The sequence below is a fragment of the Herpailurus yagouaroundi genome, unplaced genomic scaffold (assembly GCF_014898765.1).
Source record: "Herpailurus yagouaroundi ecotype Mexico unplaced genomic scaffold, PumYag 253, whole genome shotgun sequence".
NCBI lineage: Eukaryota > Metazoa > Chordata > Mammalia > Carnivora > Felidae > Herpailurus > Herpailurus yagouaroundi.
Window position 1 is genome coordinate 9654415 of NW_024412470.1, and position 15868 is coordinate 9670282.

Consider the following 15868-nt stretch of genomic DNA (forward strand, 5'->3'; position numbering starts at 1 on the left):
AAAAAAAAAAAAAAACAAAAACAAAAAGAGAGAGAGGTCTTAAATAACAGAACCAACTTTCTATTTTCAGAGTCTAGAAGAGTCTTACTGGCGTCTACCAGCTTAATTTCTCTAAACCCGCACTGGTAAATTTAAAACTTCAGCTTTTATGGCTTTGCATTAGATTTACAGATTAATTTTAAGAGAAATGACATCTTTATAATAGAAAATATCTCAAACCAAGGCTAAGATATGCTTTTTATGGTATGCTTTTTAAATCCAAATATTTCAAATTTATATCTAGTCTAATCTGTTTGTGTCAGAAGCCTGTATTATTTAGCTTTTGCTTTTGGCAGAAAGGTCTTCCCTTCATGTCAGTATTTTTTTCTTCTAACATTTTTATGGGTTTTTTTTATATTTAACTTTGTAATCCATTTGAAACTGATTTTGGTATGAGCTTTGAGGTGAGATTTTACTTTATTTTCAGCCAGTTATCTCATTCGTTTCCCCCACCGATCTGAAGTGCCATGTGCTTACATACAGCGTTCTTACGTGTACGTGGATTGATTTCTGACTGCTCTATTCTGTTCCATCAATCCGTCATTCTACTCTGGTTTCAGGACTCTTTTTTTTATGTACAACCCATTTTAATACCTGGTAGACTGTCTCCAACCCTCCTCCCTCCTTCTCACCTTCTCTCAGCATTTTCCTGGCCATATTTACATGTTTTTTCTAAAGTTTACGATCATTTTGTTAAGTGTCCCCCAAATAGTCTCACTGGGACTTTGACCAAAATTGTGTTATACTTTAATTTGGTGAGAACTGATACTTTTACAGATTTCCAGAAAACAAGTATTGGTATTAATATTTTTAAATCTTTCGCAGTGTTTTCACGTTCTCTATTTTTTCCTAGAAATACGACACGTTTTGTTCACTGCCACATAGGCATGCCTCCTATATCATCATCTGTGCAACTAAGACAATGTTGAAAAGAAAATGGCAAGACCAGTCTTGTCACATGACGACACAGACCTCCCCGCTTTTTGCCACCCACCCCGTCTATCTTAATATTAGTGTGTTATGTTGATGGCTGTCAAGCAGTTAACAATCTCCTTCATTGCCCTTCTCTGCACATTTCCATCTTAATCATAAGATTACCACGAGGTAGCTTGTCAAATGCCTTGCTGAAATCTACATCTGCTATTCCCACCATACTTCCCTTCCTCCTACTCCAGCAACTTTGTCACTGGAAAAAAGTAGGTTTATCTGATCAAATATAACTTGATATTTTTTTAACTTTTTTTAATGTTTATTTCTGAGAGACAGAGAGAGAGAGAAGGTGCAAGTAGGGGAGGGGCAGAGAGAGAGGGAGACAAAGAATCAGAAGCAAGCTCCAGGCTCTGAGCTGGCAGCACAGAGCCCGACACGGGGCTCAAACCCACAAAGTGCAAGATCGTGACCTGAGCCGAAGTTGGACACTTAACCAACTGAGCCACCCAGGCGCCCCAAACACAGTTTGATATTAACGAATCCATCCCAGGCCTAGTGATGATCATTCACTTTCCCAGTACTTAACAAATCATCCACACACAAGCACAGAACATTATTTCTAGAATCAAAAGCTGCCAATTTAAGAGAAAAAGTAGGTGGGGGATAATTTAGTTACTGGAGAGAGAGACAATATTCCAATCACCCTAATAATTCTAGTTTGAGTCCTGGAATATACATTCTGACAGAACAAATCCACCTAGAGCCTCGCTACAGTTGGGAAAGGTGTTACCTTTGCACCACAATCTGCTCCTTTCTGGATGCAAAAGCCAATAAACCGGGGGTCTGCCACTTTCACTAGGATGTTGTCAACACAGTAGACGTGAATGCTCCAAATGCCTCTCTGTTCCATGTCCTCCACGATATTCTGGGCTGCAAGCGCCCGATAAAGACCACCATTCCCATCTGGGAAATAAAAGAGCCCATTAGTAGCACACCAAAACCCATTCAGAAGGTACCCCCAAACTGTTACCTGGGTTAATGCTGTCAAACTGGGGTGAAGAGCTCTGAAAAGCAGTTTTACATCACAGTGTCAAGAAAAGTAAGTATCCGTAAGGAAGAATGGGGGTGTCAAAATATTAGACTACGTGACTGTGAAAGTAATTTAGCAGAACCGAGAGAATAACATTAATGCAGGGCCAGGCAACCCAAAGACCATACTTCTCTTTTTAACTCAGCCCTTTTAACCATTTAGCCCATAATACATTGGGAAATATAAAATTATTTATCAAGTAATGATTATTTCATAACATTTCAAGCGTTGCTAATATTTGTACGATTCAAGTTAGCTCTGTGTTTACAGCGCCATCACTGACAATTTCCCCCATCTCAAAAATAAAAATACATGAGCATATTATACCAAATAACTCATTAGGAAACCAGGTTAATATGAAGGTCAGATTTAAAATAAATATAGGTAAAAGCCTCTTCTTTCACATCTATTTTTAATGCTGCTTTAATGTACTTCTTCCATCAACACTCACAGCCTCAGCTTGAAAAATGGACAACTGGGGCGCCTGGGTGGCGCAGTCGGTTGGGCGTCCGACTTCAGCCAGGTCACGATCTCGCGGTCCGTGAGTTCAGGCCCCGCGTCAGGCTCTGGGCTGATGGCTCAGAGCCTGGAGCCTGTTTCCAATTCTGTGTCTCCCTCTCTCTCTGCCCCTCCCCCGTTCATGCTCTGTCTCTCTCTGTCCCAAAAATAAATAAACGTTGAAAAAAAAAAAAGAAAAATGGACAACTTTGGGGCACCTGGGTGGTTCAGTCAGTTAAGCGTCCAACTTCGGCTCAGGTCATGATCTCGTGGTTTGTGGGTTCGAGCCCCGCGTCAGGCTCTGTGCTGACCGCTCAGAGCCTGGAGCCTGCTCTGGATTCTATGTCTCCCTCTCTCTCTGCCCCTCCCCTGCTCTTTCTCTCTCTCTCAAAAATAAATAAACATTAAAAAAATTTTTTTTAATTGGACTTCACAAAAATAAAGCTAAAAATAAAGTGTTCCATAATTAAGAAGGAAAGAAAGCATTAAGATGACACAAAAGCCTATAGCTGGAGACTACCACCGTTAACACTATTATCTGTCCCCTTTCAGCCTTTCCTCCAAGCAAAGATTCACATAGATATGAATCTGTCCACACGGTTATTTTTCTAGTGGGGATCACAGTCAGGGTCGCTGCCATGTGTCTACACTGGCAGCGTGCCGACGGGTCTAGGATCCTCTAGCAGGCTGCAGCGGGCACACGCCACCTGCAGGCGCTCAGAGCAGTGGCCCAGCCATACTGGACGTGCAGCGTCACGCTTCCCATTGAAAGTTAACCTGAAACTACTTCTCTGTGTCATTTAGGTCTCCACAGTTGTTTTAGGACAGTTTGAGAACCATTAGTATCGATAAACGACAATTTAACCTCTTATTTATGAAACAGCAAACGGTTCCCAATCTTTCACTACGAGAAGTAATGTAGCCACAAACCCTGCTGATGTAAAACACTGGGTAAAGACACCGAGTACCCCGCACGCTGCCCAAGCTGCTCTCGTGGGCAGACATTCACACTGTGAAAGTGTATCATGTCACCCACTGGTATTTTCAGTTTTTTTAAATCATTACCAAATGGGGATACAATTTTAAATATGAATTAAACATTGATTTTTTAAATCCAAATCACTGGGGTGCCTGGGTGGCTCAGTCGGTTAAGCATCCGACTTCAGCTCAGGTCATGATTTCATGGTCCATGGGTTCGATCCCCACATCAGGCTCTGTGCTGACAGCGTGGAGCCTGGAGCCTGCTTCGGATTCCGTGTCTCCCTCTCTCTCTGCCCCTCCCCCACTCATGCTCACATGCGCGTGCACTCTCTCTCTCTCAAAAATGAATACACGTTTAAAAAAAATTTTTTTTTAATTTTTTTTTCAACGTTTATTTATTTTTGGGACAGAGACAGAGCATGAACGGGGGAGGGTCAGAGAGAGAGGGAGACACAGAATCGGAAACAGGCTCCAGGCTCTGAGCCATCAGCCCAGAGCCTGACGCGGGGCTCGAACTCACGGACCGCAAGATCGTGACCTGGCTGAAGTCGGACGCTTAACCGACTGTGCCACCCAGGCGCCCCTAAAAAATTTTTTTAAAAAAGGAAGAAAACCAAATGGAAGGACTTATGTTACTACCATTTCTAGTCACCCTTAAGTAAGCATGCTTACAAACCTGGAGCCATAGAAACCTTGTTCTTGTCTTCCAAAATAATCTTCCCATCAAAACTCATAGCAGGGAGCATTCCCTGCTGAAAAAAGATTACATTCTCTTTTTTCAAACCAAAGTACTTGTGCTTTGTGAAGAATTCCTTTGTAGATTCCATTGTTCTGCCACTGGTCATTATATACCTTGCAAGAGAAAAGTAGACCTTCTAAGCCATAGGGTCATGTGAATCAGGGCACAATTCAATCTTGTCTATTTTCTAAGCTAAAAAAAAAAAAAAAAAAAAAAAATCACTGAGCACACTGCCTCTTTGTTCTGACCTCCTTCATCCTCTTCCTGGATAAGGGAGCATTAGCGGCTACCCATGGGGAATTTCTTCCAGTAATTTCATCAACCTTTACATGTAAAACACGTCTATGTGACAATATGACACGTACCTCCTGCAACAGAGAGCCTGTAACTGGTTTAAATAAACATTTTAGAACTCTGTGAAAGGTGTATTCTAAATTTAAAACTCCTATTGTAAATAAATAGGGAGAAAAGGGTAAATGTAATACAGTGTAATGATCTCTTTTGGTTCTTTTTACTAAAGTTTTGAAATGTAATCTGGGCTCTGCTCACCCTCCATTTAAAATCATAAAAGTGTAATTATACTCTCTGTTTTCACAAAAATCCAACCCCCGCTAGTACGGCAAAGGAGAAAAAAACCCTATCTAAAACCACAATTAGTGACTATAGTAGCTCCTGCCCTTACTAGAATGTAAACCACATACATATAAGGAGGGATTTTTGTCCGTTTTGGTTGCTGATCTATCCCCAGTACCTAGAAGGAGGTATGCAATATCTGTTGAATGAATAAAGAAAATGGTATAATTTCCCACCATACCAGGTATCTGTCTACTTAACAAATTATCCTGGGTATTTTGAACTTTAACTACAAAGAGGTGGCTAAATCACTCTGCAGCAGAAAAGCACAGAGATCCTGAGCTGTGAGGAAGAAGAGGGAAGAAAATCCAACATGATGGCGGGAACCAGGGCCTTAAACAGAATACCGGCCACTCAGAACACAGACGTCCCGCAGAACCCCCCGAAGGAATCAAGATGAAATAAACAGTTTATGGCCAATACTCATCTTGAGAAGAGCTAGCAAAGCTGGGAAATTTACCAACAGCCTATTTTTAAAGGCATCACAGAGCTACAGAAGCAACATGGATGGCAACTAAAATTCCAGACAGTGAGAATCTTTCCAAGAGGGGCTAAGGATACGCAGCTGCTGCCTTTTCCTGGGGGTATTTGCCGACCTGGGATACAGGCTAGTGGTAGGAACTCCAGCTTGGACCAGGCGGAAGGAGAGAGAAACCAACAGAGCTTTGGTTGGGTCACATGGGGCTAAAATAACAAGATCAGGGACTTGAGGGATCTCAAACACACAGCTGGTTTCCCCCTCAAAATGTATTTCCAAAGCTGCTCTGGGAAAGAGATTTAAGAGCCAAATCAAAAACTTTTACAAAGCAGAGCAGAATTTCCCATAGTCTCTTGGTGCTCAGGACACCGACACTGGCCAGGGTGAGCCCTAGAGCACAGCTTGCCAGCAGGCCCTGGGGATCCAGCGTGGCCCCCAGCAGAGAAATCAGTGGGGCTTTCAGCTGGTGTTGTGTGGGAAGGGTGGGCTGTGGGGAGAGCGAGATAGCCTGGTACTTAAGGATAGGGATTTCTAGACTGTGAGAACTCCTGGAGTGCCCAGAGCAGCGACTAAAAATAGACTCGTATCACATCATCATGAAATTTCAGATGCCATAGATAAGAAGAGACCTTAGATGCTGGCCGGGGGGTGTGTGCAGGGAGAGACCAGGAAACAGAATGGCAATGGACCTGTCAACAACAATGATGGAAACAACAGAGCAAGACCTTCAAATTTCAGAGGGAAACGGATTTTCAATTAGAAATTTATACATAGTGGGGCACCTGGGTGGCTCAGTCATTTAAGCATCTGACTTCGGGTCAGGTCATGATCTTACGGTTCGTGGGTTCGAGCCCCGCATCGGGCTCTGTGCTGCCGGCTCAGAGCCTGGAGCCTGCTTCCGATTCTGTGTCTCCCTCTCTCTCTGCCCCTCCCTTGCTCGTGCTCGCTCTCTCTTGCTCTCTCTCACACACACAAAATAAATTAAAAAAATTTCTTTAAAGAAATTTATAGTCAAACTACCAATCAGTATCAAGTTTCTTTTTCTACACTGAGAAAACCCAGTGAGTCCCCAGAGGTACTCAGGTAGGGATGTAAAAGTCGGAGGCGAATACATGCTATGCATTAAGGCTACAGTGATCATCTACCTAGTTATACTACAGATTACTTGTAGACAGTAAATTACAGCTCCTGGGAAAACCATTAGTAACAGGAAACATGTCTGCTTATGAATAAAGTCTACATGTATTTTGAATATCATAGACCGATATATGTTCACACACTCTCCCTTAATGAGGCATATCTTACCATGGAATGATACATTTGCTGCCATGGTATTTTTCAGCTAACTGTTGAAGCTTCAGGATACGCTCCGCCTGAATCTGAAAAAGCGTCTTGTGAGACGGCAAACCAACATCATACATTCCCTTGGGATATGCAACACCAAGTCTCGTCCCCTGCCCGCCAGCTAGAAGGAGAACTGCCACTTTGTTCTGAGAAATCTGGAAAAGTCCTGGAAAAGAAAACACTTGTATCACAAAACCTCCACAATTCAGCATTTAGGATTTCTCATATAAAAAGTAGCAGCAAAGAATCACCCTATTTGCCTAAGGCAAAAAGAACAAGAAATAATCATCAATAACTATAGCTATCTTGTTAATGAAAACATTTTTACTATTAAAAAATTGTATAACTCGGGGGGCACCTGGGTGGCTCAGGTCATGATCTCACAGTTCATGAGTTCGAGCTCGGCGTCGGGCTCTGTGCTGACAGCTCAGAGCCTGGAGCCTGCTTCGGATTCCGTGTCTCCCTCTTCTCTGCCCCTCCCCCACTCACACTCTGTCTCTCTCAAAAATAAATATACATCAAAAAAAAATTTTTTTTTTAATTATAGAACTCAACCAGACACCAAATAATGAATAATATGCTTTAATGAGTTAATAACTTTTTTTCCAGTAACATCACAAGGCAAAGCCCAACAGAAGGTCTTACAAGTACCTGACCGCTTATTAGATGTGGCAAGTCAAGAAAAAGGATGAAAGAAGATACCCAGGCTTCAGGATAAATGATGATGGTACTAAATTACCTCCATCCCTATAAATCGATCAGTAATAAACAATTAACTCATCAATGAGCATGCAAACTTACCAGACACGCCAACCTCCAGTAAATGTACAGAAAAGAAACGCGCAGGAAAGCAAGGCAGTATGGTGGTCAAGAAGGCAGGACACCTGGGTTTGCAACCTAACTCAACTGAAAAAGCTTAGAGGATCTGGCTGCAAAAAGGCAGCAAGAGACTCCAGAGGGTGATGGAAATGTTCTATATCTTGACTGGGGTGGAGGTTACATGAGTGTATAAATACGGCAAAAGCTCCTACAACTAGTGCATTTGATTGTATGTAATTATTCGTTAACAGAATGGATTAAGATGCACCCACCCGTGTTGGGGTATTTTTAAGGGCCATCTACACCAGCTCACAAGAATGTGAAACTCAGAGTCTTTCTGTTGATGATTTAGTTCTGTTGCCTGCAAGCCTGTCGGTCTTCATCAGCTGAACACTCAGCAGTAGGTAAGAACCAAACATAACGCCTGGATAAGAATATTATTCTCTGAATTAAAGTAATTCAAGATGGATTTAAGATCCAAATGCAAACACGTAAAACTGTAAATGTTACTAACCACAGAGGCTCTCGGTTTGAATTTAAAACAAAAAAACCAAAAACAAAATCTTGCCCTCTGTGGTTTCTAAGAGCCATCTCATTATGCGAAGCCCGGACCAGGTCAGCATCACAAGGCAAAGGAGCTTGTGGGGAGAGGCAACACAGAAGCTGGGTGTCTGGGAAGCGAGAAAAGCCAGAAAATGCCAGATGAGATAAAGCAATGGTTGATAGGTTTTGTTCTTGTTTTCTGAATATCACACTTGCCTTAAAATCCTCAGACCTGTGCACGAAGCTCATCACTACCCAGAACTGCACACCGGCCCAGAGAGAGCAGTGGCAGCCAGCATCCATTATTATTATTTTTATATCCCTAGTGACGCAGGTTTGTCTGATTCACCAACTTTGTCTTTACGTTTTTGATGTATTAATGAGGCCTTCCGAAAGCTAATATGCTAGTATATCAAGAACGTAAAGAAATATTCTAAACAAATCCACTGTAAAATCCAAACTTTCCCCAGTCCTAATTCTACAACCTATCTTCAGTAGGAAATACGTACAACCCAAGGATAGGATACAGCAACTATCCAGCTATCAAAAAACTTAAAAGGACATCGGATATCCCCATAATTTTCACTTCTGATGTGAAGCTAACCTCAGCTACCCGAGACCTAATTTTCTCTCTTGCTTCCTTGCCCAGAGACAGAACGGTCATTTTTTTTTTTTTTTTTTTTTAATGTTTACTTTTGAGAGAGACGGAGACAGAGCACAAACAGGGGAGGGGCAGAAAGAGAGGGAGACACAGAATCTGAAGCAGGCTCCAACCTGTCAGCACAGAGCCAGATGCGGGGCTCCAACTCACGAACCTGGAGATCATGACCTGAACCAAAGTCGGAGGGGGCGACTAAGCCACCCAGGCGCCCCCAGAACTGTCTTTTTATACTCTCCATGGCATTTCATTGTACCCTATCAGAGTCTGATAATAAGATCTGGAGTAACATGAGACCCTAACTAGTAACCATAATCGAAGAGGTAGGTCTAATTTCCCACATGTCAGAGATAACAGGCTCAGAAAAATTACAGGTCTTGCCCAAGGTCACAACACTAGGAAAGCTGAATAAGGCTTGGAACCTCACCCCAGGCCTATTTGCCACGCACTACACTGCCCCCAGCCTCTCTCTTCACACCCAAACACTGAACAGATAGATACATTACAGCGCCGTAATTTTTAGGGTGTAAACTTCCCTTCCTATCTCTTTCTCGCCCTTTCTTCTCTTTTCCACTGAATTCATGAGAAGTACTGCTTTTTTTTTTTTAATCTCTCTTACCTACCACCCCACAAGGAAAAACCGCAGGGTCGAGCCCACATTCTCCAAAATTTGCCAAACACTGACCTCTCTAACAGCATCCCACATCTGTGTCCCCCTGAAGCAAGCACCACAGCCCCCAATGTAACAAAGACTGAGATGAGGTGAAGCATTCCGAAGGGAGCAGGGACAACACAAGGCAGGTTTGAAAATGGTTTTACATTTGGTTATTCCCTGAGCTATCAAAGAAACCACGGTTTCTAGGGAAGAAATTTAATTCTGCTGTCACTGACCCAAAAAGCATTATTTTAATGAAATACAGGGCCATAATCCCTTACCCCTAATTCCGTGGGTCAGATTCGCTGACTCTTGACTTCAGCTCAGATCATGATCCCACGTTTCAAGGGTTTGAGCCCCACATCAGGCTCTGCACTGGAGCCTGCTTGGGATTCTCTTTCTCTCCCTCTCTGACACATGTGTGCATGCTCTCTCTCTCAAAAAAATAATAAACTTTAGTAAAAAAAAAAAAAAAAAAAGATCTGCTTCAGAAGGCAGAACTCTTCAAACTGTAGAAAATGAAATATAGTACATACACAACATTCTATGTTACCTCCAGCAAATCTGAGACTGGACCCTGTAATCCCATTAAGTGGGATAAATAAAGTTCATCAATAGTTTTGTGTCTGTTCGGGGTGCCTGGGTGGCTCAGTCAGTTAAGCGTCAGACTTTGGCTCAGGTCATGATCTCACGGTTCGTGGGTTCAAGCTCTGCATCGGGCTCTGCGCTGACAGCTCAGAGCCCAGGGCCTGCTTCAGATTCTGTGTCTCCATTTCTCTCTGCCCCACCCCTGCTCACACTCTGTCTCTGTCTGTCTCTCAAAAATAAATGTTGAAAAAAAAAGTTTCATGTCTGTTCAAGTTTGGTTTTGCCGCAAACCAGGCTTTGCACCATTTCAGAACTGCAGATAAATAACTTTGGTCTGTCGGAACCCTCACATACCTCCAAAGGTGTCAGAATCAGAAATATTTCTAAACATCTTCAAAAAAAGTCCCAGATAAATATTGTGGACACAGAGGCCTTTGTTCTCTTTGTCGTATTTATTTTCTTCACGGAGCACATGTGTTTTACGTTGTTTCATTGTTAATGTGGCTCTAGTCCTCCTTTCTGATATCTTTCTTTTATCTTCAGTCCCAAGGTCAATTATCTCCCTCAGCCACCTTGCCCATGAATGGTAAGAGACTGCTCCCGGAGCCAGCCCCAAGTCCCAGCCCCAAGTCCCAGCCCCATGTCCCAGCTCAGGTCACCTGATGACCACCCAACACCAACCAGTGCTTTCCAGAGGCTCTAACCAGTTATCACAGTATCACGGTCTACACTTTTCTCTTCCCTGGATGAGTTCCCTAAAGCACTGCTTCATTCCAGTTCTCCAAAGTTTTCAGTTTTACAGCTCTCTACCCAGCAGCTCACAATGGCCTCCTTCTTTATTCAAATACATGCTTCCTAAGCCCCAGCCTGCCATGCTTTCTTCAATCTTTTTCCCGTCTGCGGACCTGATTACCCATCCCATCACCGTGACCGAAGAGCAGCACTGAGATTATGCCCGCGGGGTGTACGACTGTGGGCGGATCCACGTTCAAGTCTCATCTCCGTGGGACCACAGCTATTCCAATGAGTTACAACACAATCCACACGTATTTACAATAAACAGGTTTCTGCCTTAACCTCTTCCTGCTTATGCATCTCACTGATGAGCAGAGAAAAACGTGAGGACAGAAAGAAGCCCGTAGACCAGCTGCATTTCAAGAACCAAACGCAGCTACAGATGCTGAGAGCAGTATCAGACCGTGCGTTCGCTGGCTGAAGCCCTCCTCCACCTCAGCTGCGTCACTGCAATAAAAGTGCAATGTTTAAAAAGTGTGTATGGGGCGCCTGGGTGGCTCAGTCGGTTAAGCATCCAACTTCGGCTCAGGGCATGATCTCGTGGTTCGTGAGTTCGAGCCCCGCATCAGGCTCCGTGCTGACAGCTCAGAGCCTGGAGCCTGCTTCCGATTCTGTGTCTCCTCATCTCTCTGCCCTTCCCCTGCTCATGCTCTGTCTGACTCTCAATAATAAATAAACGTTAAAAAAAAAACTTTTTAAGTGTGTAACATATAAATTAGTTATCTGTCTTACAATGACAGATAAAATACTGCTTGAAATTAAGCGGGCCAATAAAATTAGGTAAGCTGTTTAGTTACATGGCAAGAATACTTGATTTCCAACTGTTTTTGTCACAGCATAACTTTTACGTGGGCACCGCTGCACCTATCGGAAAAATGTTAATTATTAATGTACTTAACCCATGTGACGATTAGGAAATTATGAGCTTCTATCCCCAAACTTCTTCTGCAGAAATATAGAAAAAAAAGGAGAAAGTACAGCCCTATATCATCTTTCCATCCTTCTATTGCAGGGCATTTAATGACTCTCCCACAGAGGGGACCTATTACAGACCAAATCAGAGGTTTAAAAAAAAGAAAATCAAGCTTGAACGAGCAGTTTCCAGGGCTGGAGGACATCTCTCTCCTTAGAGAGTCAGGTGTCGTAGGCCCAACGGCCTGAGAACTTTTCCTGATAACATTTATAAGAAACAAAGAGAAGGGTGAACAGCGGCCTGAAATAGGTCAAACGCTTCCTGGATAACTTCCTGCTTGGACTAGTTCCTCTCACACACTCTGACTTGGGCACGCGCCCGAAACAAGGAGGACGGCACAGGTGCAGGCGAGGCACAGCACCTGCCAGAACTTTCCATCTAAACTGTCAGCACTGCCAGGACGATGAGTCAGGTAAACAGGCTATTCAACAAGTGGAAATAAAGGAAGACTATCCAAGAAAGTTACTCGAAAAGATATTTTAAGTCTTTAACTTTTCAGAATACTAAAACTATTACTTGGGAGATTAACCATTTCCCAAAAATGTCAAATACAAAAAGCAGACTAATAAGGGAAACCGCTATTTGAACCAGTTTTAGGTACTGGAGGATTATTGTGAATCTCATTAGGAATAAGAATAGCATTGTGAGTAGTAGGAGAATATCCGTATACACAGAGATGAATACTGAACTCAATTAGGGTAAAAATAACATGATGTTTGAGATTTCTCTTAAAGTATTACAGCAAAGAAAAAGAAGAGATAGATGGAGGAAGAGTAGCAAAATTTTGGTATTAAACAAGGTGATACATATGTGAGAGTTCATCATACTGTTTTCATCTCTAAATATTTGTTTCAAAATAGGCTTGAAAGTTTTCACGACAAATTCATAAACAAGCCACAAAATTACACACAAACCATAATCCCAATGTGTGTGTGTATATAAGAAAATACAATCAAATAATACTAGTGAGTATTTATCTCTGACTTGTGGGATGGCAGAGATTTATATTTTTTCCTTTATAATTTTTAGTTATTTTTCCAATTTCTCTAAAATAAGCATGTTGCTTTTAGTCTTTTTAATGTTTATTTATTTGTTTTGAGAGAAAAAGAGTGCAAAAGCTGGGGAGGAACAGAAAGAGAATCCCAAGCAGGCTCCATGCTGCCAGGGCAGAGCCCTACGTGGGGCTTGATCTCATGAACCGTGAGATTACGACCTGAGATGAAATCACGAGTCAGCCGCTTAACTGACTGAACGACCCAGGTGCCCCGGTACGTGTTACTTTTAAAATAAAACAAGGGGCGCCTGGGTGGCGCAGTCGGTTAAGCATCCGACTTCAGCCAGGTCACGATCTCGCGGTCCGTGGGTTCGAGCCCCGCGTCAGGCTCTGGGCTGATGGCTCAGAGCCTGGAGCCTGTTTCTGATTCTGTGTCTCCCTCTCTCTCTGCCCCTCCCCCGTTCATGCTCTGTCTCTCTCTGTCCCAAAAATAAATAAACGTTGAAAAAAAAAATTTTTTAAATAAAACAAATCTACCAATAATATCACTGCACTAGATTCCAGAAAACATAGGAGGTAATGTTATGAATATATTTTTCTGAACACAGTGCTACAGTAGAGAAGCACCATTCAGATTAATTTCATAAATGTCTCACAGGCAAAAGAGGCTAATACTAGATATTAATAGGCTATTATAAAAGTGGAAGACTGTTTTGTGCTCGGTATAAGCACACATTTCTTTGATAAAGATGATTCTTTTAATCAAGCAAACATATTTTCTCAATGTATCTTTACTAAAATGACATTCTCATAGAAGTTTCTAATTACTTCTCTCTCCAGATCTCAGCTTTGTAAATAGAAATTTTTCAGTTCCTCGTCTACATTCCATTTTCTACAACTGGCCAGAACACCTTAAGAATTAAATTAAAGGGGGGCACCTGGATGGTTCAGTCAGTTGAGTGTCTGACTTCAGCTCAGGTCATGACCTCATGGCTCGTGAGTGCTGGGCTCACTGCAGTCAGCTCACAGCCTGCTTCAGATCCTCCGTCCCCCACCCCCCGTTCCTCCCCTGCTCACATGCTCTCTCTCAAAAATGAATAAACGTTAAAAAAAAAAAAAAAAATCGGGGCGCCTGGGTGGCGCAGTCGGTTAAGCGTCCGACTTCAGCCAGGTCACGATCTCGCAGTCCGGGAGTTCGAGCACCGCGTCAGGCTCTGGGCTGATGGCTCGGAGCCTGGAGCCTGTTTCCGATTCTGTGTCTCCCTCTCTCTCTGCCCCTCCCCCGTTCATGCTCTGTCTCTCTCTGTCCCAAAAATAAATAAAAACATTGAAAAAAAAAAAAATTAAAGGGGTGCCTGGCTGGCTCAGTCAGTAGAGCATGCGACTCTTTTTTTTTTTTAAATGTTTATTTTTGAGAGAGAGAGAGAGAGAGAGAGAGAGAGAGAGAGGGAATGAGCGGGGGAGGGGCAGAGAGAGAGGGAGACCCAGAATCCAAAGCAGGCTCCAAGCTCTGAGCTGTCAGCACAGAGCCCGACGCGGGGCTCGAACCCACAATCTGCAATATCATGACCCGAGCCAAAGTCGGACGCTTAACGGACTGAGCCACCCAGGCGCTCCTGGAGCATGCCACTCTTGATCTCAGGATTGTAAGTTCGAACCTCACACTGGGTGTAGAGATAATTTAAAAATAAAATCCTAAAAAAAAAAGAGAGAATTAAATTAGAATCCAATCTCTCTTCAACAAAAAGCACAGTGGTCACTTATGTATCGATCCTTCAGAAATAATTTTCCACCCTAGGTGTGAAAATGTCCATTTTCGTGTCAGTAACCACCAGACATTCTGAAAACACTGTACAATGATTTAATCTCCCCCATCCTAAGGAGGGGAAGCAGGGGGCACTGTCTTTGATACAACTGCCAGGATCTTCCTCCTATCTGAAATATGATTAGAATCTCCCCAGTGGCAACCAATCTCTTCCCCTTGATAACTTACTGCAAAAACTTTACTTTGTGATCAATTTGCACACACGTGGAAGTTTCTGGCTAGTGAATGAAGAGCGACAACGTCTCCTTCTTCACCCCTACTGTTTAAAGCACAAATAAGTATCGTTCCCTTGACAGTCAGCCAAAAGGCAGTTTGTTTCGTACTTGCTTGTAGTGTAGTTGGTTGCAATAGTTCCAGATTTCAGTTTAAATCGAAAGTCACACGTGTGGACTACTAGTCCCACGGATTCCGGCAAAAAGATCATAAAGCAGACTCCAGTTATAGGAGGCTTTGATCGCTGCCCACGGTCCCCATTACATAAAGTCAAAGCTCTGGCTTTTCCATAAAAGTTACTTGGAAGACTTCATCCGCATAAAATCACAAGGAGAAATCTAGGCAGCTGGGATACCTGAGGGTACAAAGAGCCCCGCGTGACTTCTGCTCCGTTGTAGTAGCCTTTTTTAAACCCGGGGATGGAAGCAGAGGATTAATGAGCCCAGGGTTGGTAAGGGCCAGAGGATCACTACAGCTCCCCATTCAGAAGGATCCACCAGGAAGTCACTCTCTCACAGCTTAGTGGCAGAGCCCTATTCTATGAAGAGAGGTTAGCCAACACCGAGCACTTCAGATCTAAAAGGGCACCTCTTAGAGATCACCCAATTATTTTCAGTATTTTTTAAATAAAACTTCGTGTAAAGATCAAATACGTAAAACATGTCAAAGGAGAACTGCTCTTAGTGGGGAGATGAAGGCATTAGAGACCAAGCTGCTTAGTATCCATTCCCCGCCCCCCACATGAGAAGTCTCCCCAGCAGTGGAACCCCTTCCAAACACAGTTTGGAAATCAGTGAATGTGTATGCCCAGAGAAAGATATGGAGAGGTATACGGAGGTTGATGATGGCAATCATCTTTCTTTTTTGTGGGGGCAGGGAATGCCAAAGAACACAAGACAAAATAGGGGTGCCTGGGTGGCTCAGTCAGTTAAGCGTCCAACGGCAGCTCAGGTCAGGATCTCGCGGTTCGTGAGTTCAAGCCCCGAGTCAGGCTCTGTGCTGACAGCTCGGAGCCTGGAGCCTGGAGCCTGCTTCAGATTCTGTCTCCCTCTCTCTCTGCCTCTCCCCTGCTT

General features: G+C 43.2%; 1 protein-coding gene across 4 annotated transcripts in view; it reads right to left on the reverse strand.

The window, feature by feature from the left end:
- UAP1 (UDP-N-acetylglucosamine pyrophosphorylase 1) overlaps positions 1-15868 on the reverse strand; it is a 39538-nt gene that overhangs the window by 13280 nt on the left and 10390 nt on the right. For all 4 annotated transcript variants that reach the window (XM_040460912.1, XM_040460910.1, XM_040460909.1 and 1 more), the window contains exons 3-5: positions 6694-6898; positions 4215-4390; positions 1760-1932 (exon numbers count right to left, since the gene is read on the reverse strand). In XM_040460912.1, the coding sequence (XP_040316846.1) occupies positions 1760-1932; positions 4215-4390; positions 6694-6898 (554 nt within the window). The remainder of the gene's footprint in view (positions 1-1759; positions 1933-4214; positions 4391-6693; positions 6899-15868) is intronic.